Source organism: Vanacampus margaritifer, chromosome 9 (genome assembly GCF_051991255.1).
Source record: "Vanacampus margaritifer isolate UIUO_Vmar chromosome 9, RoL_Vmar_1.0, whole genome shotgun sequence".
In the NCBI taxonomy this organism is placed as follows: domain Eukaryota; kingdom Metazoa; phylum Chordata; class Actinopteri; order Syngnathiformes; family Syngnathidae; genus Vanacampus; species Vanacampus margaritifer.
The window spans coordinates 22,892,236-22,915,476 of NC_135440.1; the positions used below are offsets into that span (position 1 = coordinate 22,892,236).

Consider the following 23,241-nt stretch of genomic DNA (forward strand, 5'->3'; position numbering starts at 1 on the left):
AGCCAAACCACAGATTAGTCATTTAAGTAAATAAAATGTCCTTTTCTAAAAAAACAAATAAAAAAAAAAAAAACTGGGCGGCATACATTTTAAGCACAAGAATTTCGGGGTTTGCAGGCGCTCAAAGTGCATTTAAAAAAAATTAGTTTATTTAAAGCTTAAATGAGTTTGACATGAGATGTGACTGGACCCAACAGTAAGTGCAACATTTAAAGGGCCAGCATCATGTCTTGCAGTAAGGTGATACTCGGCGGCTTGAGTCTACGAGCGCCAATATGGCAAACACATGTTAGCAGCTCGTTTCTAAATGTGATAAATCTTGTTTTGTTTTTTTATAGGTTAAATGATTCCAAAGAAAAAGAAAAAAAATCTTATTTTCACTTGGCATTTTATGATTTTATGAGGTTGAATAATTGTGATATAACGCTGTACTCCTGATATTTATGACAGCAAAGCAGCGGGCTACGATGATAAAAAATGACGTATTCCCCTCTTGTTATTCTGACATTAATCAAATAAACTCAAGAAAATATTGAATACATAATTTGTAGATACGTTAAGATTTAGTTTCCAAAAGAACTAATCAGTAATACTGTAGGCTAGGCTATACAGTATGTAGGAGAACATACAATAAGTACCTTTTCTTGAGGTCTTGATGAGCAACGGACTCAAATTAGGTGCATAAAACATAAGAGAAACATGAATAGATTGAATTCAACAGTATCAAGACAGAGCACATAGCTATGGCTAGTAACTACTGTATAGGCCTAAATCAGATAACAGCAGCTATACAGATGGCCAGTTTTATCCAGAGCCTGCATCATGTTATAATTGAAAATCAATCAATGTTATCTTGACATTGATAATGCTATTCTGAAGAATACTGAAATATAGAAATCTAAAAAGCAGGTGAACGTCATCTTTCTGTTCAGATGTCTGTATTTACAGTTGGATTTTGAGTTGAGTGCTGTTTAAACCAAAGAGATAAGAGTATCCTGAATGTCATCGAGTTTCAGCCAGCGTTCTTTCTTGGCAGCGGATTTTTGGCAGATTTAGTTTTTTTTTATCCATGCAGAATTGCAGTCTCATCCCACTCGTAGCAGATGTCTGGCCACCAGATGGAGGTCTTGGCTCTCACACTGCGTCTACTTCTGGTAGCTGTGGATTTGATTCAGGACATTTGTTCCCAGCGGTGTATAGATGTTCAGGTGTTCAATGTTGGTACAAGACAGGGTCCTGCTGACTCAGACTGATTTTTTTCCCTGCAGGCGAAACTGGTGCAAGCAGCCACTTTTGGAGGCAGGTGTCCAACAGCATCATGATAGAACTTCATCTTCAGAACTGCCAGATAAGCCGTTACATTGGAATACGTAGAGCCTTTTAGCAACATGTGGTCAAGATCAAACACATTGATGGATAATTCTTGTTGCTTGAATTCGGTTTAGAGGCTGTACCTATCTGCTCTTTCGAAGAATCCTTTCTAGTTCCCAGAGGAGTTGCATAGATAGAACTGTCACTTGGTTCCACTAAGGTTATCTCTGTTGAAAGAAAAATTTCACTTGGAGGGAGACTGTAGATGATGAAGAGGTGGGTATTTGGGGCAGAGCCCTGCGTTTACACCCGTGGACACAGGAGAAGGGATATATTTGTGTGATTGATGAATCATTCTAGTCGCTTGAGATCGCTTTGGGGGCTAAAAATGTGTTAGCATTTCTACTTCCCACAGGAGCTGTAATTGGAGATGTCAAATGTAATTTTTTAAAAATTGTATCTTTGGTTAAAATGGACTGAGGACCACTGAGGAGGATCTCTGGTTTGTCACTGTTCAACAGAAAATGTTGCCAAGAGGGACAGTGAAGGTGATGGATAGGGAACAAAGCCCTGGGTCACACTAGGTATGGCCAACCTGCATGCGATTAGTTTGGAGGCTGAAACTCTCTGCCCGTTTTGACTGAGTTGGAATTGGAATTGTCAATAGTGTGTCAGTTTTGATTAAAGTGTAGTTCCAGTTGAAGAAGATCAACGGGTTGTTGTTACGTGGAAAATGTTGTCTACAGAGTGCAAATGCTGAAGAGGAAGGGGCCTTAGGACGCATTTAGAAATGAGAGAAGGGACAATTTACATGACTAATGAACAAAATCGGTTTGGAGGCTGACACCGCCTCCCAACACTGAATTGGAGTTGTCAGTAGTGATAAAATTAGTGTAAGCTTTGGCTCAGGTGAATTTCCAATGCGGGTTTTTTGTGGTTGTTGGAGAAAATGATTGAATTAAGAAAAAATGTTGCGAGTTGAATGTTGAGAGTGTGGGGAAGAGAAGCGGCCCCAAGACTGAGCCCTGGGTCACACCAGTGGATGGATCATTCTAGGGTCCGTTTGGACGTTGAAACTGACCACTCTTTCGAAGAATATAGTCTACTTCCAGGAAAGCAAGAAGTGATTTCAACACCCGTGGTCACTGTGTTCTTTTTGTTTGTAAACAATAGGCAAACACTTTGTGTTAAAAATGTATATATTTTTCCAACTACCTCTTAAAAAAATGTGTTTTGCTTTGAGGCGCTAACCACTGAACCACTGTGCTGCCCACAGTGGTCAAAATGTCAGGGGAAGGCTATAATATGAAAGTGCAGGTTGTTCTGTGTCATCAGGTAACAGACTCAATTGTGAAGAAAATGACTTGTGATAAAGATCAAGGAAAGCATAAACTGTACTTCACAGTTCATTATCAAAGACTTTGTATTGCATCCTGATGAAACATAAGTCATCGCTTTACCTTGATGCCTTGTCGGATTTGGCTCATTTCTCTTCACAGTCCAACAGTTGGACCATTGGTCTCATTAGTAAAAGTCTTTCTTCAAGCTCGGTTTAGCTTCAAGGATATTTCCTTGCCTATCGTTACACTAAGCTTTGAGGTCAGAGCAGAAATGATGACCTGAATAAAGTCCACTTTTTACGCTATTTGCATGCATAAGCGGTCTTGTAACTGACACGGAAAGAAGCGCTTTGCCTCGGGTTTAGGGCTCCCCCAGGACTGTTTCTTGGCCGTCTTCACGCAGTTTGTTAACAGGATAAAAAAAATAAAATGCTGGCAAATTCAGAAGCATCACCAAGGATAATGTTAAGGGTAGGGGTGAGGGTTAGGGTCAGGATTAAGGTTCACCTTAGTCTTCAATGAACCATACTTGTTTTTTAAACATGGGAAGAAGCCAGAGTACTTGGAGATCATTCAAACACTACACAGGAGGGCCTGGGCCGAGGTACAAACGCAAGGTATGCGTGCTAACCACTAGTGTACCGCCCTGCTCATGTCATGCTCTAATATCGACAAATCTCCACGAATAACACACACAGCGGGATGGCAAAATGATATATGAAACATCCTCATATTTTATTCTAGTGTGCTTGGCCAAATTCACATGTGCGTCTATTTTTCTGTCATCGCACGCATCAAAATGCTTGACTGGCAGCCACAGAGATCAAGTGATGATGTGCAGCCGTGCTTTAAAATGCCATTTTTCTTTCCCTCTCTCTTGGCCACGAGAAGAGGAAAAACAAACAGGGCTGTGGCGTAACTTAATTCTCAAGATAAATCGATCAGCGGGAGCGGTATTCGTTTCACGCAGCGCCCGGATAAATGTCATTTTCTGACATGGAGATGAGATTTGGACAAAACTCCTCGATAATCAGGGCTGTAAATAATCCTGTTATTGTTTTTAATGTATTTACCAATATTTTTGTGGTACCTCAAGATTGTATTGTATGCCTTTGGTGGTCAAATTGGTGAAACTCAGGTCAGGATTAATTGCACATTTTGCATTTTCTTTGGCTTTTAGTAAGATGACGAGGCCTAAAAGTAGTGTTTATTCATCCATGATCTGAAATGGCCGATGTTATTTTTAGTTAACAGGGCTGGGCTTGCAGAATGACTTGACAGCCTAATGTGTCAATCATTATAGCAGCGCACACCTCAAAATCATGGGTAGAGGGATGTGACCACTCAAATTTTAAAATAGTAGCAAATATTTTCATCGATTGTTTAATATGACATGTACGATGGCGTATTAAGGCCATGTATAAATATATCTTTTTTAGAGGGTGGGGCCAACGTTCTGAGAAAAAAACTTGTAAATTTGCCATTTTATAAAGTGGCAACACTGCCACTTTATAAAGTGTCAGATTTGCAAGAAAAAAACTCAGAAACTTATGAGGAATACATGTAGCGCTACTCGGATGTTTGTGCCACTTTTCGGTCGGGTTTCCAAATACGGAGATAGTAATGGCTTTAACCATATCATGTTAAGCATTCACACTTTGAAGCGTTGGGTACTGCCAACGACAAAGACGAATCGCTTTGCGAAGGTCCACACCCTGAGGATCAAGCATTCAAGTTAATTTGTTAAAATGTATATTTACTTGTACATTTATGTTTCCAGAATTTTTATTTACACATTCATACATTTTGGTATTTTTTTGTACAAGCAGCTAAGTTGATGTGTCAAATCTGCTGCTCTCCATCCATCATTCACTTGTATTTACCTAAAGTATGCTAGCTTCTGATTGGTTAGTGTTTAGTCAGCTGATAGGGGATCAGGAAGTCTTGTCGCTCTAGTTGTCGTGTATGACGAGTAAAGTTTAAATTAAGAATAAATCCGTCTCTGTCCTGCCTTTTCATTTTATAAATAGTGTTGCATTAACCACCAACGAAACCTTACATTAGACTATAGCTAAACCTTGAAACCCTTTATCAAGCTAACTCTGAGGAGCTGCCCTGCAGTCCCAGGCAAATTTTCACACGTTATTCACAATCACGTTTGGTTATTCCAGAAAACAGTGAGTGAACAATAATTATATTAATGCTGCCATTGTTGTCACTATGTGTTTCCCCAAGAAAGGAATATACACAATATATATTTAATAAATACAGTATTTGTATTTTATTTATTTTTAGTTAGTCGTATTCAAGGTAATGTGGTGAGTGGTGGATTGAAACCCTAGCACCCTCTATTGGCCACTGATTAAGACGCCTTTTTGTTTTTAAAAATGGGTACAACTATTATTTTAAAATAAGCCACTAGCTGCAACTTGGACGCACCTATTAAGCTAAGAAAAAGAAAGAGAGTTTGTAAACAGTGTGATTGCTTTAACAGAGGTTAACTTATTTTTACACTTGTATGACAGTTATGAATGCTATCATGTTACTTGTAACATTTCTTTGATTCAATAATTGTGTTTTAAAACATGCATATAAAACATTCATATAATTCAACTTGATACAAAATAATCAATTAGCAGTAAAATTACAGTGCGGGGCAACTTTTCTTCTGAGTGCAAAGTTTGTGGGCGAGGCTTCCGCAGGTCCTGGCAGCTGCGAGCGTTGGATGCAAATATCACCTCTATCTCACGCTCTCTCTCACACACTCCACCGAGTCGCAGCAGTTAGAGGCAGCTGACAGCTCCAACAACTTTGGAATTAAAAGCCACGGGGACGCTTCATCAAATTGACATTCAAATAAAAATGTAACTACCTTGAAATGAAGACTAAAGGACAAACGGCAACCAGCCTCATGGGAATATTATAACTTTTCTTCTTCTTTTTTCTGACACTTTTATTTTTTATTTTTTTTACTTTACTGCAGCTTTCAAGCACTGCAGCACATTTGCCGCATTCTGCATCACAAAATTTAATTTTAGGAAAAAGTATTTTTGTTTTTTATTGTGTCTTGATTTTTTATTAATTTTTTGCTAAAGAAGCTGCAGGGTTTTTCTTCTTTTTAAAGAAATCAAAGTGACGAGTGGATCTTGGTTCACAGGTGGGTTGCTCCTTATTTATTTATTTATGACTCTTTCCACTTTAATGGTTATTTAATTACAGTGATTATATCTTATTTTGCAAGCAACTTTGTTGTTGAATGTTGGCACTGTTAAAGTGGTATTAATTTAACAACTATGTTTATTCTTGTGGTTGTGGTTTACAATAAATCAGACAGACTGCTCTGAATATTTTGAAATCTTCGTGTAACTCAATTAGGCAACGATAACTCTTTTCTGTTCTACAATTGATGTCTAAGTTTATCTCATGTTTATTATTACACATTAGATATTATAGTTGAAATGCATATATCGTCACTGCTAAGTGAAAAACACTTATGCCCCCCCCCCCCCCCATTTTTTTTTATTTTTACGTTTTTGGGATCATCCCAAAAATAAAAAAAATTAACGTAAAGACACGTAAAGACATACTCTTTGCATCTAAGAATTTTTTTTACGTGGAGAAAAAAATGGACATACATGTTTTTCACATAGCAGCGACGATATGATGATATTATTGTTACAAAGCGTGTGATCATAGACTTCAGTCTTTTACAACTGAGTGATCTAACTATAAAGACTCAAACAGAGATACAATCAAGAGGAAAGCAGAGATAAAAGTGAGCCAGAATAGTTATTCGTGGAGGGCGAAGCTACCCGGCTGTGTGTGCAATTAATGCACTTCAGTCATTTAAAACGGACTGATGTGACAATTAAGGTTAAGCAGGAGGAAAGCAGGCAGAAGCGAGGGCAAGCTAAGTCTGTGATTACTAGATTTTAGTAGTTCTTCACTAGAAAGCTCAGCTTGCGGTGTCTGGCCAGCGAGTGGTGACCACAATGAATAGCAGTAGGACTGCATTTCCCATGATTCTTAGATGCGAAAGCAGGAAGTAGTTCTAGTTCCGCAAACGTAAATTTGGAAGTAAACATGAACAGTTAAATTCCCTTTGAATGGGTTTATCGTATGATTTGTTATGACAACTGTGCGATTGACATACACATGGCAAAAAAATGGGATGCCGGGACGGGGCCTGCATAATTTTGAAACAGAACAATGACTTTGGCGAAAGCCGGTGGGAAGTGGGACGGACCCATGGCTCAAAACGAGACTGTCCCACTCACCCTTGGGATGTGCTTTCGTTTGGAATACAACACAAATTAAAAGTAGAAATAACATCCATGGCCATGAAATCTCCAGTGAAAGGGCAAAGGTTGTACCGTTGATGAAATGAAGGTGAAGAGCATGAGAATACGTCTCAACCAGTGCAGACGCCACATGTTCTTTTACAAGTTATTTTCAATGTGGTGCAGGTTGGCTGTCATTCTACAAATATCCCAAATTGACGAGACTTGAATTGGAACATTGAATATTCATCCATTTATTGCTCTGCTTGCCTAAAAGCTACTATCTTCCCTTCTGGTGGCCACATGACAAACATCCACGTCACAACAATTTCATATCAAAGATGAGAAGAGGAATAGAACAGCCAATAGTCAAGGAAAAGGTCCAAACTGAGTAATGGGAATTCCGTGACTTTTGGATCTCTGGAGTATAATAAGCAGCATGCAGCATTTTAGAATGAACTATCACGCATCTATAATATGAAACCAACCACTAACGTAAAACATAACACACATAAGACCGTCTGATCAGAATTTGTGACAAACAAATGACTCGCTTGTGTAGAATGCTGCACTCTACATCTTTACTCACTGCTTCTTCTCTTTCATTAAAAGGCTCACACTCTCACCCACGGCAATTTAGACTTTAATTTACCCAAGAAATTGAAGTCCCCGTAGAGAACATACAAAGTACTCCACACAGGACAGTGGCAGAGATTTGAATCCAGATGCTTAACAATACACCACTGTGACTTGCAAAAAAAAACCTCAGGGATCGGGCTGCATGGGTTAGGTTACGGTGTTTTGTTTTAGAGTTAGGGTTAGTGGGTTACGGCAGGGGTCCGCAACCACCGAGCTGTGGACTGCTCCCGGACCACAGGCTATATGTACTGGGACACAGTAAGTGAACCAAAAAATATGTTAGCGACCCAGCATTTGTGTTTCTTGAATTGGTGTACTGACTTTCGGCCAGAAAGTGAACGTGATTGGATGAGCAATTTGAGTATGTAGGTGCGAGTGTAATGAGAGCGAGGCGGAAGACAGTTTTCTTTCTTCTTTTTTTGGGGTGTGGTTACTGCTAACAGTAACGGTTCCTTCTCTGAACAAAGATGTAAATCGTGATCGACTCTTTAAATCGTCTGAGAAGAAGCTTAAATATTATATTGACACGAGTTTGAAAGGAGACTCTCAAAACGCTTAACTCAAAATAAATTAGCTCGCAAGCTAGCAAAGCTGAATTGAATAACATACAGTATGTTTGGAGAGCTTTTTTTAGATTGGGGAACAAGCCAAATAAGAAGCGGTGACGACTTCCCCATGAATAAATCTGTATTTAAGAAACAATATTGGCAGTCTTCCTCACGTTACGGATTCATTACTAGTTGAGTTGTGCACATCAATTCTGCTTGGCGTAGTATTTTGCAACAGGCTTGCAAATAAGGCAACGAAGCCATCAAATTTGCTTTGGCACATGGAGCCCACGCACCCGGCAATAAAATAGTTTTTTGAAAGAAAGAAAGATTACCCCAATGGGACCATCTTTTTAACGAGAGACAAGTCCAGGGTCATTAATTACAACAACTTCAACATGGTGTGAATGGTGAGATGTATATTTAATCTTTTTGGTCTGTCAATAATTCAATTTGGCTTACCTGCCTTGACATTGTTTGATGTAAAAATAACCCAACTATGGGTAAAAAATGGACCGATCCTCTCTACATCTCAAAGATAATCTATCCGGTTGAGGTCAGGACCTTGGTTTATGGACTGGTGCACGGTCACGTTGAAGCTGGGACAGGACATGCTTAAACTGTTCCCACCATATCATAATTGGTTCAAGAAGTTTAGTCTGCTTATCTGGATATGTAGAAGGCGCAACCACTTTAGATAGAAGGGGCATCAAGCTCGAATAAGTCCTGTCAACTATTAACAAGAGGATTTGCCAAGTCATGTAGTTCAAGTCAAAGTCAAGTTGAGTCTCATGGATATAAAGGCAAGTCTCAGGTTTTTGCCAAGCTAGACGCAAGTCCTAAAAATAGCAACTCAAGTGAACTTGACTTGAGTTCCAACTCGGCTGAGCACCAATGCACAAAGCAAGGACCATGAAGACATTGATGAAGGAGTTCGGCATGGATGAACTTGACTGACCTTATCAGAGTCTTGATCTCAACCCGACGGAGAGTGAGAGCGAGACTTTCTGGTCCAACATCAGTGTTGACCTCACAAATGCGCTTCTGGAAGAATGGTAAAAAAAAAAAATCCCATAAACACACTTATAAACCTTGTGGGAAACCTTCCCAGAAGAGATGAAGTAACTTCTCCAAAGGTTGAACCGACCTTACATCAAAGTGTATGGATTAAGAATGGGATGTTACTTAAATTCATATGTGAGCCGAGGCGGGTTGAGCCTAGAGAGTATGTCTTTACAAGAAACTGGTCTGTTGCGCAAAAAAAGGTCAGCGTTAAACATCAGCCACTAAGGTTCATCCACAGTTAGATGCTTGACTAATTAATTCATCGAACTTGGGTTTTACAAAGGAGATAATGTAATCTCCTGACTTTTTTATGGCTTCACAAAGCCCTCAAGACTTGATGGTGGTGGGCTTTAAAGATTAAGATGAAGGTTTTTTTAATTACTGTCACATAAATGTACGCAGGAATCGCGTGCATTCACGTCATCCCAGGAATTATTAGCCATTAGCCGGAGCCCCTTCGGTCAAAGACGGTTTTCTTTAGAGTTATGCGGGGTTTATAAAAGAGGTTCTGGCACAAGTGAGGAGTTACTCAACTGTTATTCAGCAGACATGTGCTGGTTGCCAACTCTTTTCAAGTAACAAACAGGTGCTGCATCATTTTTTTCTGGCTCTCTCTTGTAAATATGACTTGGAGCCGAAGGGTGTCACTGATGTGTTTTTATTATTAGAGTACCGTTTAGCAACGGCTAAGTATCCCTTATGGGTTATCCGAAGACTTGCTTAAATTAATGAATGGTGAGAATAACGCATCAAGAATTGCATGTGTCATCCAGACTAACTTGGTATCATTCATGTTGCCATTAGCATTCATTAGGGATTAACGGTATTGGAAAAAACTGTAGTAAAAATAATGCTGCAAATATATTTCAAGATTACATACATCACATTCTTATATCATTTAACATATACTGTATTACATAAAATAAATGCAAGTAATTATTTCTCATAAATACTACTACTACTCTTAATAATAATATCATTATTATTATCATCATAAATTCTTTCAAATGAATAATAAATGTGATTATTTTAAGTATATTGTTTTTAATTAGTTCTTAAGGGATATTATTACATTTTACAAATTAAAAACTATTATTTTGATAACCATTTTTAGGTTTGTTTATAAAAAATGATTTCTAATAAATACATTCTTCATTATTTATATTGTATATTAGTATATTATTTATTTTATAAGTAGGACAAATACTTGTAATTATAGGTTTAGTTTTTATGATAACAAAAATGATAATAAATAGCACTATATTGACAATTTATTATTATTAAATTAAAAAAGTATTTTGTAATTAGTTGTATCAAATATGATTTGAGTTTAGGTTTAATATTAATAATATATTATAAATATTACACGTATTCATATTTATAAGTAATACATGCAAAATAAGTTTTGATTAACATCATTTTTGGTTTTAAGATTTGTAAAATTTACCTCTCTAAATTGCTTATCAATTATTATATTATTTTTATTATATTATTATATTCATTTAATAGTTTGAAAATAGTTTTTTTTAAACTTAGAAATGGCTTCCAGCACAGTTATGGTGACTTTAATAATAAATAAATAAATAAATAGAATTTCAATACCTGTGCCTATACAAATATAGTATGTTAGTATATTTACAGTATATTCACATTCTTCATGACTCTTTCGGTGAGTCCACTTGGGAGAATGGCGCATGTAGAAATCATTATCATGCTGATCACGTAATGACTTTGGATTAGTGTTATGATGAATGCTATGCTATGTTTTGATGCACCCGGTGGCACAATGCCAGATGGTACCAAACACAACAGCCTAATATGGTCTTCATTTTTTTTTTATCATGCTTGCAAGGAGGGACCACTCATTGTCGGGGTCCTCATGTCTTCTGGGTGTCCTCGTCGTCACACCCGAGCTGTAAATACACCTCGACCTCGCCACTAAAGCTGTCCCGAATGTGTTTTGACTACAATTAATATTCCGAGCATAAACACACTCCTCTCATCATCCAAGTCCAAATATAGTTTTGAATAGTGTCTGTCTGTTGTTTGGTATTTGACTAATGTTGCTAAGCATATTGTTGGTTGTTGATAAGAGATGACAAACGTATTGCTCATACAGAAAACACAAATTTCTGATTCATTACAAAACTTCATGAATGAAGATTAATTAAAGTTAATTCACGCCATTGTTTGATTGGCTTCTTGTTGCTAGGCGGAATTCGTTAGGGCTCGGTCTTAACTGCCCCTTGGCGGTTGAAAACAGGCTCACGTGCCCACAAAGTAATCGGAAAACGGCAAGGATTATTGGATACCCGAGTCCTGTGTACCAATGCAGTGTTCCCTGAAAATCTGTGAGTAACTGGCATACCACTAAAAGCATAGTAATTGCCTATAGATACGACAAGACTGCAGCAAAGCACTTTTTTTTTTACTCGATTAGAGAATTTTAAATTGATCTGGTTTCGTTTAGGGGTTGTGATGGGGTCAGGGGTTAACATAAGGTCTTAGGGTTTGGGGTTAAGATAATTTGGAGTCTTCACATAACTTGGTTAGGGTTCAGTTTGTGTTATGGTTTGGCAGAAGGTGTGAGAGTAATCTTAAACCTTCACTAACAGTTGTTGAGGTTGGATTGAGGCTGTGTTATCGTAACGAATTTATGGTAAGGGTTTAGAGACTTCAATTAACTTGGCTACAGTTGTGTTAGGAGTTAAGGGATTAAGGGTTTAAGGGTAATTCAGATTCTTCAGTTAGTTGTTTGTGTTTTGGTTAGGAGTTTGGGTAAGAGACTCCCTTTAACCTGGTTAGAGTTAACGTCGGATTAGGTGTAAGGGTGATTTTGAGTCTTCAATTAACCTAATTTAAATGTTTTTGAGAAATGAGAGGAATTGGAGAAGTCAGCTCCCCACAAAAAGGCTGACATTGAAATTCTGAACCTTTGACCTCCCATACCCTGCCCAATACTTTCTGTGTACAAGCTTGAGTTTGACCATTTTAGTGGGAAATTTACTTACTACATACAACACAATGTTTCCCAGAAACACTGAATTATTGACTTACTCCCTAAAATAGTTTCTTGATTCTTTTAATTGTGCCTTTGCAGCTGTCAGGAGGAGCCTGCCTCCATCCTTTTATCAATCTGCAAGCCGTCAATCAACTTAATAAGACGTGTGACCTCTGACCACCGACTAGGAAGAGGAACGAGGAAGAGCAGCAGCCATCCCTTCAGCTTCATGGGTTGAAACGCCAGATGTTCGACGGCCTCCATCTCTGCTTTGCTTAAACAATGAATTAGCCACTTCACTGACAGATAGCAAACGACAGAGCGGGATATAAAGGTGGCGAGACAGATCATCTATTCACCTGTGAGAAGGGACGGATTTACCTATCTGGCAGAGGAAGGGACCCATTCCTCTGCCCCACCTAGTCCACTGGGGACCTCGAGTGGCCCGGAAAACCAACAGGGACTATGCAGCTGGGATTGATGGCACTGGCGATGGTCTTCCTCAGTTCCATGGGTGACAGCGATGTTGCCAAACCTTTCAGGAGCAAAAGGCAGAGACGGGGTGAGTGACCACAGGTGACTCTGAGATGTACTGAAGTACAATAGTAGCTGAGATTTTTGGCTTGTTCCATCATTTGTTCGTCAGTTGTGACGTAAAAATTGTTTCTCTTTTTTATTGAGTTGCATGGAGGTGTGAAAAAAAACGAGCTAGCTAGCTAGCGTTAGTTTAGGCTTTCACGCTATCAAAACATTGTCCCATAACTTTGCTAACATTGTGAATTGAGTAACAAACAAAATACATACAAACATACAAAATTAGCTCATGATAACAACTGGAAAAAAAATACACCTTGCTTATAGGCCTACCGTACGTACTGTATTTTTGCTGTTTTTTTTTTTTTAGGATGGTACAAGACAATATATTCACCACAAATCCTTCTTGGAAACGACAACATCAAGCAATTATCTTGCATGATCTCTGACAATCTCTGTATATTTTAAAATGGAATAATTCAATTCTGTTTGATTCGATTCACTTTTTCTTTTAAATCAAAACTGATTCTCTGAGTCGAAATGTTTGTTGTTACACCCCTAGCTAGCCGCCTAGCCATTATGCTGTCAGGCTTAAACAATTGTGTTCATAAAGTGAATATCTTTTGAAGCGGGATGTTTGTGAACTGAGGTTCCAAAGTTTAAAAAATGTCACACATTTTTAGTGATTTTCTTTTTCACATCTGTCTTTGTTTTGCTGTTCATTGTCGCCTGTCTGCGGCTGACTGTTTCTGTTCTGTGAGTCAACACTCGAGAGAAAACATGCGCGACAAGACAAAACGTTGCTTCCCAACCGTCATTGCAAGACAAGGCAAAAAGTATTTCACGACGTTTACATTTCGGCTCAAACCATAATGATATTTTGTGATTATTCATCTGAGAAGGAGTTTGCAAAGTTCTCTCCTTTATGTGTTTGTCTCTGCAGGCTGATAATAAGACTGCCATGAATGTATGACAATTCAAAGGCAACAAGTTTTTTTCAAAGCATTTTCAGGACAACTCTCAAACGTTAGGCCACTGTCATGTGATTGCTGCATCCCGATGATGAGAACAGCACTGTGCGTTCCGTGAAAGCAGTTAAACTTCATCGTCATGTTTCTGGGTTGTCTTCTGTGAATGAATGAGCAATTAACTATGAAGTCCCTGAGGTCAGGAACACAGACCGGTATTTATTTGTTTATGTAAATAGAAAGACCAGACCGATTGAGGTGGTTTCCATGAAAACAATAAGATTCCGTTCCGTCTGCATTGATGTGATTGCGAACTTGGCCGTAGACAACAAAGACTTTTTTTAACTGATTCGTCTCCCAAAAAATATGCCTCATGACTATTTATTAAAAACAAAACAATACAAAAATAATTTTTTTGTCAGAATATGAAAAATGAGGGCGAGATTCTTTTGTATTTTGTAATAACTACCATTGCTTTAAGCCACCTCTTCAGGTCAGAAGCTGCATCAAAGCCTTCTATATGCTATAGCATAAAAATGTATATATAAATAAATATGTTTTTTTTGGACCATGACAATATTTAAAATAGAACGTTTTTTGGAGCAAATGAGTTAACAATATTTGGAATTTGGGAGTTATGTTGTTAATATTTTGTAGAATAAAACAAAAATGTTCATTTTACTCCAATATTTACAGTTGCCTTAAATAGCAACATCTGAGAAACTGATAATTTTGCAGCTGTGTTTATATTTATTCCAGATCTGCATTGCTTTTTTAAAAATTATTTTTTTGTCTGTTATTGCGATACATATTGGAATGCTAGTAAAATATGAAACCATCACAATGTTATTTTAACAGGTCGACTGAACAAATGTCGTTTGTTAAAATGCCTCACATGTTGCTGGAAACAATTAGATGGGTTATTTTTTCCATTTGATGTGCATTATTCTTTTCTTCTTGCCAGTGAGCGGCGAGGGCCTGCCATCTTGCCCCAAAGGCTGCGAGCGCTGCTCCAAGTACAACGGCTGCATCAAATGCAAGTCCAAGCTCTTCATCTACTTTGTGCGGAGCAACATAAGTCAAGTGGGCGTGTGCCTGGCCTCCTGCCCCACGGGATACTTTGGCATGAGGAAACAGGGGGGCAACAACATATGTTCCCGTGAGTTCTGCTCATTTGATCTGTTTAAATTTTGCAAATGTCAATTTGTTATTGTAGGAAAAAAAAAAGGCTTAGTGTATTTTTCGACTCAAAAAGTTTGTGAGGGCGGCATTCCCGTATTTTGTGGCCAAGGGAGCCAGCAGCTGAGTGTGCAGTTAGTCTGCTTCTGCTTACCTCCTGGAACGCAAATCTCAAGTGAAAGTTTACACAATGTATTGTTGTCTGCTTGTCTTTTTCTTCTTTTTTTGGGTGGAACATATGTTTTTCATTTGGTGCTTATTTGAAGGGCAAATGCCAAAGAAAGAAGCAATTGTGATTTTTTTGACTCCTCCAAATGGCACGCTTGGTTTAAAGTTTAAAGTTGAAATTTAATCAATTATTTTGTCCATCACTACTTGTGATGATTTTTATTATTATTTTTTATTGAAAAAAAAAATATATATTTTCTTAAAAAGTATTTTCTTTCTTATTAAAAACTAAATAAAAACCACAGTTTATGAATTACTAAACGCAGACAATGTTAGTCTCCAACAAACAATACTTCCCGACCGCTGGAAAAAAAAATTCTCTAGAGTAAAAGTCATATTTGAGTCTGAATGAGACACGACATGGGGCGTTCCCCTTCCACATGGGAACAACTTTATCATTCATTTAAACAAATGTTGTGCTTTTAAACACTGCACTGTGTTTAGATCCTGTGTCATTGTGGCGACGAGCCACACGCAGCCAAGTCGGCGCTATTTAATTTAACCTCATCACAGAAACACAAACAATCCCTCCAATAGTGCCAATTGGCATCGGGCGCCGAAGCATCGCAAGATTCCCAACTTTTTATCTGCCCTTTTTCCTGGAAGGCCGCATTGCGATGCAATGGTCGGCACAACGAGGACGCAGCGCGCGTCTGCGTTTCAACACATTGTCTTGGTTGTCCTCATTCACACGCTCACCCGATAGCAACCTGCGTGTGTGCTGTGAAGTCATTGAAAGATTTGCTCCTCTGGCTGTGTCTTGCAGAATGTGAACGAGACTGTGACGCGTGTTTCGACCACAAGTTTTGCATGAAATGCAAGGAGGGCTTGTATTTGAACAATCGAAATTGTTCCGTCAGCTGCCCTCCGCACCTGCACCCCGCCAACGACTCCATGGAGTGTGTGGGTAAGTCTCCACTAACGACTACAAGAGGGTCAGGGTTAACCTGTCCTCTGCATATCAGCAGAGGGAGCCTGTGTACCACACTTTGAGAATCACTAGTATGCCTTTTTTTTTTTTAGTTGTCTTTGGGGCACAAATCACAATTCTGCCTTGCACCGTGCTTCGCAATTATTTGTTGTTTATCCTCAATTTCTATTTCAGAGTGTGAGCTGTCCGAATGGAGCCAGTGGAGTTCATGCGTGAAGAGGAACAAGACTTGCGGCTTCAAAAAGGGGACCCAGTCTAGGGTCCGACTACCACTGCGGGAGGTTCGGTCTGTGGGACCATCTCAGACGTGCGCGCCGCAGACCGAGAGGAAAAAATGCAGCGTTCCCAAGAAAACTTGCGTGAGCGGTGAACGTGCGTTACATAACACCATACTCCACTTTGATTTTATTTTAGTTAGTTTGTTGAGCCTTGCGGGATGGTCAAATTATTAGGTACAACTCACACTATGCAATCTATAATCCCAATACACACATTTTACAAGTGTTGTTAAAGGGGAAGTCAACTTTACATATTTCTTGACAATAACATGTTATATGTTAGTTCACTCGTCTAAACATGACATTCTGATTAATATTACATTTGTGGAATATTAGTTATGCAGCAAAATCCAGCTGTTTTTATCTCAGGGGGCGGCCATTTTGCCACTTGCTGTCGACTGAAGATGACATCACATTTGCTCAGGGCTCAGGCATCGACCAATCACAGCAAGTTATATATATATATATATACACACACACACACACACACACACACACACACAGTATATGTCAATAAATCTTCAGCTAAAGACAGGCGTAAACAGCCTTAAATGGAGCATTTTTTTTCTTTTTAATAGTTTATTAATATACAAACAACTTTTTAAATGTTTATTATTTGTTAAAAAATGTCAATTTAATCTCTTTTTTAAGTTAAAAAAATATTTACAATAACTCAATACATGATTTAATGCGATAGATTAAAAGAAAATGAATACATTTTTCTGGTCAAATTTCTTTCTTGACAGTACAGCATAGCTTCGACTTTTTCCTCAAAAAGGTATTACTTTTTTAATAAAAAAATAAAAAATAAATTCTCTCAGAATACTCTCATAATATTCCAACAATTTTTCTTGAAAATGTTTTTTCTGAATGTAGTACACCAAAAATCGTGGTTCGGTCCGTACTTTGGTTTTAAGTTTACTGTTAAGTTAACATTTTGTACAGTAAGTAAGGAGAACCAATTTATGACATTTAAATGAAAAAACTGCAATTTTTTCTCTCTATATTTTTCCTCCTTTTCAGGAAATCAAGTGTACCTCTTATCATGGGTGCAGAGTGCGTGTGCGAATTTATTTTAATTTTTTTTTCTGTCTGGAAGGAAGTCGGCTGTTCGGCGGACAGCTGCCGCTGAGAAATGGGTCGCGTGTGAATTCACCCTGGAAAGAATTTCATTTCGGGGGTCGGGAAAACAATTAGCGGTGAAATATTATAAACCCTCTCATAAAAACTTCCAAGGTGTTCATGCTGCGGAAGGCTCGGGATGAAGCGCGAGCGGGTGTCAACTGATGAGCAATCAAGAGATGTCCTCCTCCTGCCAACATATCAGCGTCTTTTGTACGCACTAGGATCAGTGATTCTAACAGTACTTTTTAGGATTGAAACCTATTTTGTTTTTGATGAACACTTCGGCGTACTATCCTACTGTATTGTACTCCTGATGGTGGTACTTTGAGAACCCGTGCATCCAAAGTGTGACCAAGGATGAGGTGAAGTCCCATGGAGCAGCTGTGGAGTCACACCGGGGGCAGAAATTGTATAACAGTGTGTGATTTAGTGGCACACACATCATCATCTCTCCTTCATTTGGGGGTCTCACGCAAATAGAAAAAATAAGTTCCCTGGACATGTTATTGCATTTGTCAGGCGCTCGTTGTTTGGACGGCGTGGAGACGAGGTTGGACCATAAATTGATGGCGTGTCCGGACTCAGAGCACCTTGAGCACATTAGTCGCTTGTTAAACGAGTCGTTACGTCATGATAAAATAGAGAGTAACTGCAAAAGTTGGACAGCGCTCACGTTATCTTCTGGGTAATTGAAAAAAAAAAAAAAAAAAGAGTATGTTTTAGCTTTTTGAATTTCAATAAATAAATACATCTCAAGGCTTTTTGAATTCCAACAACATAATTCCAGCAGTAACTATAAAACACAACTAAGTGGCAAACATTGCTATCAATTATTTAGTTGACTTTCAAATTAATAGAATTCTTAATGATTATTTTTTGTTAATGATTTTTCATGCTCCAATTAAATTTTTACGTGTATTTTTAAAGTATATATTTTTTAGATGTGATTATATTTTATACAAAAATTTAATACACATTTTATTTTTTACACTTTAACATTTATTTTTGAATTAAAATAATATTTTTTTGATTTCAGATGTATTTTTACATTTATTTTTATTTAATTTAATCAATTCATTTATTGAGATAGCATTGTCATATTTTGTAAGCTTTTGTTCGGTTTTCATGTTCAGATTTTTACATTTTAGATGTATCTACCTTTTTTTTTATCTTAGCATTCAGGTTTTATTGTTAGATTTCATCATTTGTTTGAATGTTTTAGATAAAGTTGTAATTTTCTTTAAAAATAATTATATTCAGAATTTATTTGAACCTTCAAAAATGTATGTAGATTTTTATTACATTATATTATTTCTGAAAGACTTTTACTATCACCCATCCATTAAAACATATATAAAAATAAAATTAAAAAAAATAAAAATAAAAATAACATTTTTTGTTAGATTTTTTCTGGTTTTATTTTTCAATAATAAATAACTAAATAATGTTTTATGACTTTTACAGTCAAGTACAAGTATTTTACATTTATAGCTTATACATTTTATTTGTACATGAAAAATACAGACATTTTTAGATCCTATTTTTTAAGACTACTGCTATTCATACATCAAACATTTTTGTTTTTTTGTGAGTGGATTTATTTTATTTTTATATATATATATTTCTTTTTTATAAGATTTATTTTTTTACTTTTACATTTTATTGTTTAGATTTTTTTTAAGATAACATTTGTGTACCTTACCATATTGACATGTTATTCATACTGTGCATTCAAAAAAGCATTTAGAAAACAACAACATTTTTTGACCTTCTTTTTCATTTTTACCTCCAAGCTACTTTTATGATGACCTTTGCATTGTCAGCGGCATACTCTGTCACATACACTGTCTAGCGTTTGGCATGTGTGCACTTTTTTTCCGAGTGGTGCACAGAGCCATAACAAGTTCATAACAGACATCAGTCAGTGTAGCGAGCTAGCCCGCCTTGGATAAACAAAACGAGCGCCGTCTGACTAATTGCCGCCTAATACTGCACATCGAGTTCATTTCCACTTGACGATGTTTAGTAATGATTCTTGTGTTTGTTGATTATTGAGAAAATGCAAGCTAGAGTGATGCAGTTAAATTACCCGGTGGTGGCGTTGCGCAAGCGCCATTCATTTGCAGTCTGGATGTGGAGGGCGGAACCACTCAACAAAATTGTCACAGTTTTCACCCCTGGTCATCATGGTAACGAAAGCCATACTCTGCATTAGCTTTGGAAGAACCCGTGTTTGGTGAACCATGACCCAAAAAGAATGATGGCATGTACCAAATGTTTTTTGGCACACCCCTAAAATAAAAAAAGGGGAAAAAAGATGAATCTAAGCACCACTTCGGCACTTACTGTACTTAAGAAGAAAATATTTTGTTTATTCATTTTTTTTAATATGCTGCACACCATTCTATATAATTCAATATTATTCCACATCATTTATTATCTTTCAATCAATATCAGTCAGCATCATTCCAATTTATCCCCCCCAAAAATTCTACATTTCACACAATTCAATTTTTCAAAAAAAAAGGAAAAAAATCCCCATTCATTTCCAATTGCAAAATTATTCCAATAATACTAAAACACAAAATGCTCAGCTCTTTGAATTCACCTTGAGAACAATTTTGAAAATTCCCATGTAGTTCTCATGCGCAAATTCCAGATTTCTCACAATTACCTTTCCACATCAACCCTTATCATTCAGTATCACTCCACAATATTCAATACCATTTCACAACACTTGATAGCTTTCAACATCATTCCACAGTGTCCACCATTATCATTCCACATCAATCCTTAACATACAGTATCATTCAATATCACTCCACATTACATCATTCTCTATTTTTCAAAACCACTCCATGTATTCCAAAATATTCAATATCAATCTATACAACGCAAAAAAAATCACATCATTCCATATCTTTCAATATAATTCAATAGCATTCCAACAAGGGTGTGAATTGCCTAGTACCTGGCGATTTGATCCGCATCACGATTCATAGGTCACGATTTGATTTGATACGATTTATCCCGATACAATTCTATATAACGATTGTTGCGATTTTTTTTTAACTCAAATTCAGAAAATACTAAGCAGCAAACTTGTACATGTACACTGTAAAATTTGTATGAAAATGTATTTATTTATCTGAAAATTCAGGCTCATAACTGTGAGTCACTGTATTTAACAAACAGATTGCAATCTGCAAACCGTTTCATGATTGAACAGCATTGAAATAAAATATTATGGCTTAATGTTCCATTAATATAACATTCTTCCATGCTTAAAGGATGAACCCTAACCCTAAGTAAGACGTTTTGTTGAATATTTAAACATCGATTCAGCCGCATATTGAATCGATATGAGAATTGGCGCTGTAATATTGCGATATATCGCAAAATAAATTTTTTAACACCCCTAATTCCAACATATTGCACATTTTTCACCAATATCATTCCACATCATTCAATATCATTACGCTTTGCGATACTTTTTTCGTTCATTCACATGCAATTGCAACATATATTGGTCTGTCTTGTTTATAATATTTGTGATTTTCTCATGATCATTATTTAACATTTGTCTTAGTCAAGGTAACTCAGCTGAGTTTGTCCACCCGCCACTATAAGGGTTGTTGTATGTTACTCTTCCCAATGTCAACCAAAACCACTATTTCCCAAAAAGAAAACCAACTATTGATGTTGCACTAAAATAAAAACTAAAGATTGAGATTTTTACTGCCAGCAAGTTTAGTGTGCTGTGGCACCCCTAACTAAAACTTATTTTTGTCTCATCAGAGAAGAAGACCAAGGGGGGCGCTCGAGGAGGAGGCAACAGCGGGAGGAGGCGGAAAGGCCAAAGCAGGACCACCGCCATTCCCAAGGTGGCAACCAGCTCCGTAACTTAAAGTCGGAAGGATTCCACCAAGAACAAACTCCCGAGATGACGCTGAAGCCAAGCTGACATCTTGATGAGAAAACATTGCATATAGGGCCGCTTCTAGATGCTGACTCTGCAGGTTTTCCCAGTCACGAAAGGAGTCCAATCATAGGAAATGTGATCCTCGTTGGCATTGTCGGACGTGATGGACGGATTGTCTTTGCATAAAAAAAGTGAGGAAAAGATCCCTGAGGTGTCTTTTTGTGACTGGGAGCAAATACGCAGTGCAAGCCACTGCTAATCAACCACTTCCTAATGCTGCTTTGTTTGCAACAGGGTTCGGATGTATTTGCACAGTTTTTTTTGTTTTGTTTTTAACGTAAACTTTTCATATCCACATGCATCTCTTTGTTGCTAGTTGGGGCCGTACGGATGTCAAGTCTTTCTAAAGGTTTATATGCTATCAGTTTTCCTATTAAAAGTCCAATTAAAAAGAGGAAACTTGTGTCACTTCATGCACATACTTGCACATTGAGTTAGTTTACTCTTGTTTTCAGCATTGAAGCAGTAACAATTTGTAAAGGATCCAGGTTACCTTAAAACAAGACATTTTGTCATTGGCAAAGGGGAGGGTCAGATAAAGACGGTTGGACATGCACTGTAAATAGCACTTTTTATTTTTCTGATTGAAAATCTCAACAGATTGATTGCTTCCTCTATTCACTCTCTCCTTGGTGGGTGCTAAAGATCTTACCACTAATAGACTTCAACCTAAAAATGATAAATGTTTCTCTGTAATAACACTCAATGCCTAAAAACTAGCTTGTTAAACGCCTGATGCAAATTAGACAAAGCTTGGATTGTGCTGACCCCTTTTGCACGCATTTAGCACTGCAGCTCCAAAAATCTCTAAATAATTTTAATTGTCACACATGAAGGAAGGCAAGGTGTTAAAATAATCACATCACGCATTGAAGTCCAATGTTAATAATAATAAATAAATAAATATTAATTATTATTGTTATTTAATAATAAAAATAATAATTACAAATGTACTGCAATGGGGAGTCAATCAATGCATACGTAGGTAAAAGACTGACCACAAGAGGGTGCTATATGCATTATAGACAAGCCATGGCACGCTCGAGGTCCACGACTAAATACTATTCAGTCCTTATTGTACAAGGGTACTTAAAAGTCAAGTTAAAAATAATCAATGAATGATGAATATGTTATTTGCACCCCCACTAGTCTAAACACACGGCATTCTGTATAATATTGCATTTGTGGAATATGATTTAAGCAGAAAAATCTGTTAAAAAGTTAGCAGCTGTTCTTAGGGGTGTTAACTTTAAAGTCAAATTAACAGCCGGTTAAAGTTAACTGAGTTTTGAAAAAGATAAATGTGCCGTTAAAGATAACAGGCGGTTGAATCTACTTATTCAGTGGTTTAAAAACAAAACAAAAAACACACACAAAAAAACAACCGGGCCACTAGCGTTAGCTAGAATGCTAGCGCTAGCTAATGCTAACAACACTAATAGCTACACTTTAACATGACATCACATTAATAAGTACTAATTCACAAACTTGACATGCTGGAATTTGCAAAAATATACTAAGTTCTCTTTAGGACTTACCAGTTTATCTTCTTTTGTCACTTGAAAAAGACGCTAAATTAAAAGCTGCCAACAGAAGCCAACTGTTAGCTGGTTTGAAGAGCAAGTCTCATTTAGGCAGAGGCACAGGTGCACGGCATTGACATTGAGAAAGCATTGAAACCAGCATGTATAAAATGTTAATTCAACCAAAAAAAATTCAAATGTTGAAATGGTAACTGTAATCAACATCAACCAAAAATAACAAATTTCACCAAAATTCAACATTGAATCACTGTATTTTGCTATCTGGGATCACTGTAAAGTCGCTATGTC

The 23,241-nt window shown here is 37.3% G+C and overlaps 1 protein-coding gene and 1 long non-coding RNA gene across 5 annotated transcripts; one reads left to right on the forward strand and one right to left on the reverse strand.

The window, feature by feature from the left end:
* Positions 1 to 472: 472 nt before the first annotated feature.
* On the reverse strand, positions 473 to 23,045 carry LOC144057925 (uncharacterized). 2 transcript variants are annotated; one of them, XR_013295345.1, is made up of 5 exons: positions 22,948 to 23,045; positions 12,566 to 12,719; positions 9,077 to 9,162; positions 1,455 to 1,538; positions 473 to 1,341 (listed from the first exon to the last, which is right to left on the reverse strand). It is a non-coding gene; the product is annotated as an uncharacterized LOC144057925 (long non-coding RNA). The 2 variants fall into 2 exon arrangements; XR_013295344.1 differs by lacking the exons at positions 473 to 1,341; positions 1,455 to 1,538; positions 9,077 to 9,162 and adding an exon at positions 12,247 to 12,458 and having other exon boundaries at positions 12,544 to 12,719.
* rspo1 (R-spondin 1) lies at positions 5,434 to 21,654 on the forward strand. 3 transcript variants are annotated; one of them, XM_077575947.1, is made up of 6 exons: positions 5,434 to 5,808; positions 12,284 to 12,746; positions 14,651 to 14,845; positions 15,860 to 16,000; positions 16,199 to 16,396; positions 21,226 to 21,654. In XM_077575947.1, exons 2-6 carry the CDS (start codon positions 12,650 to 12,652, stop codon positions 21,333 to 21,335), a joined length of 741 nt encoding a protein of 246 aa, XP_077432073.1. In that variant the 5' UTR covers positions 5,434 to 5,808; positions 12,284 to 12,649; the 3' UTR covers positions 21,336 to 21,654. The 3 variants fall into 3 exon arrangements, with proteins under 3 accessions (XP_077432073.1, XP_077432075.1, XP_077432074.1); XM_077575949.1 differs by having other exon boundaries at positions 16,199 to 16,383; XM_077575948.1 differs by lacking the exon at positions 5,434 to 5,808 and having other exon boundaries at positions 12,253 to 12,746.
* Positions 23,046 to 23,241: the final 196 nt, after the last annotated feature.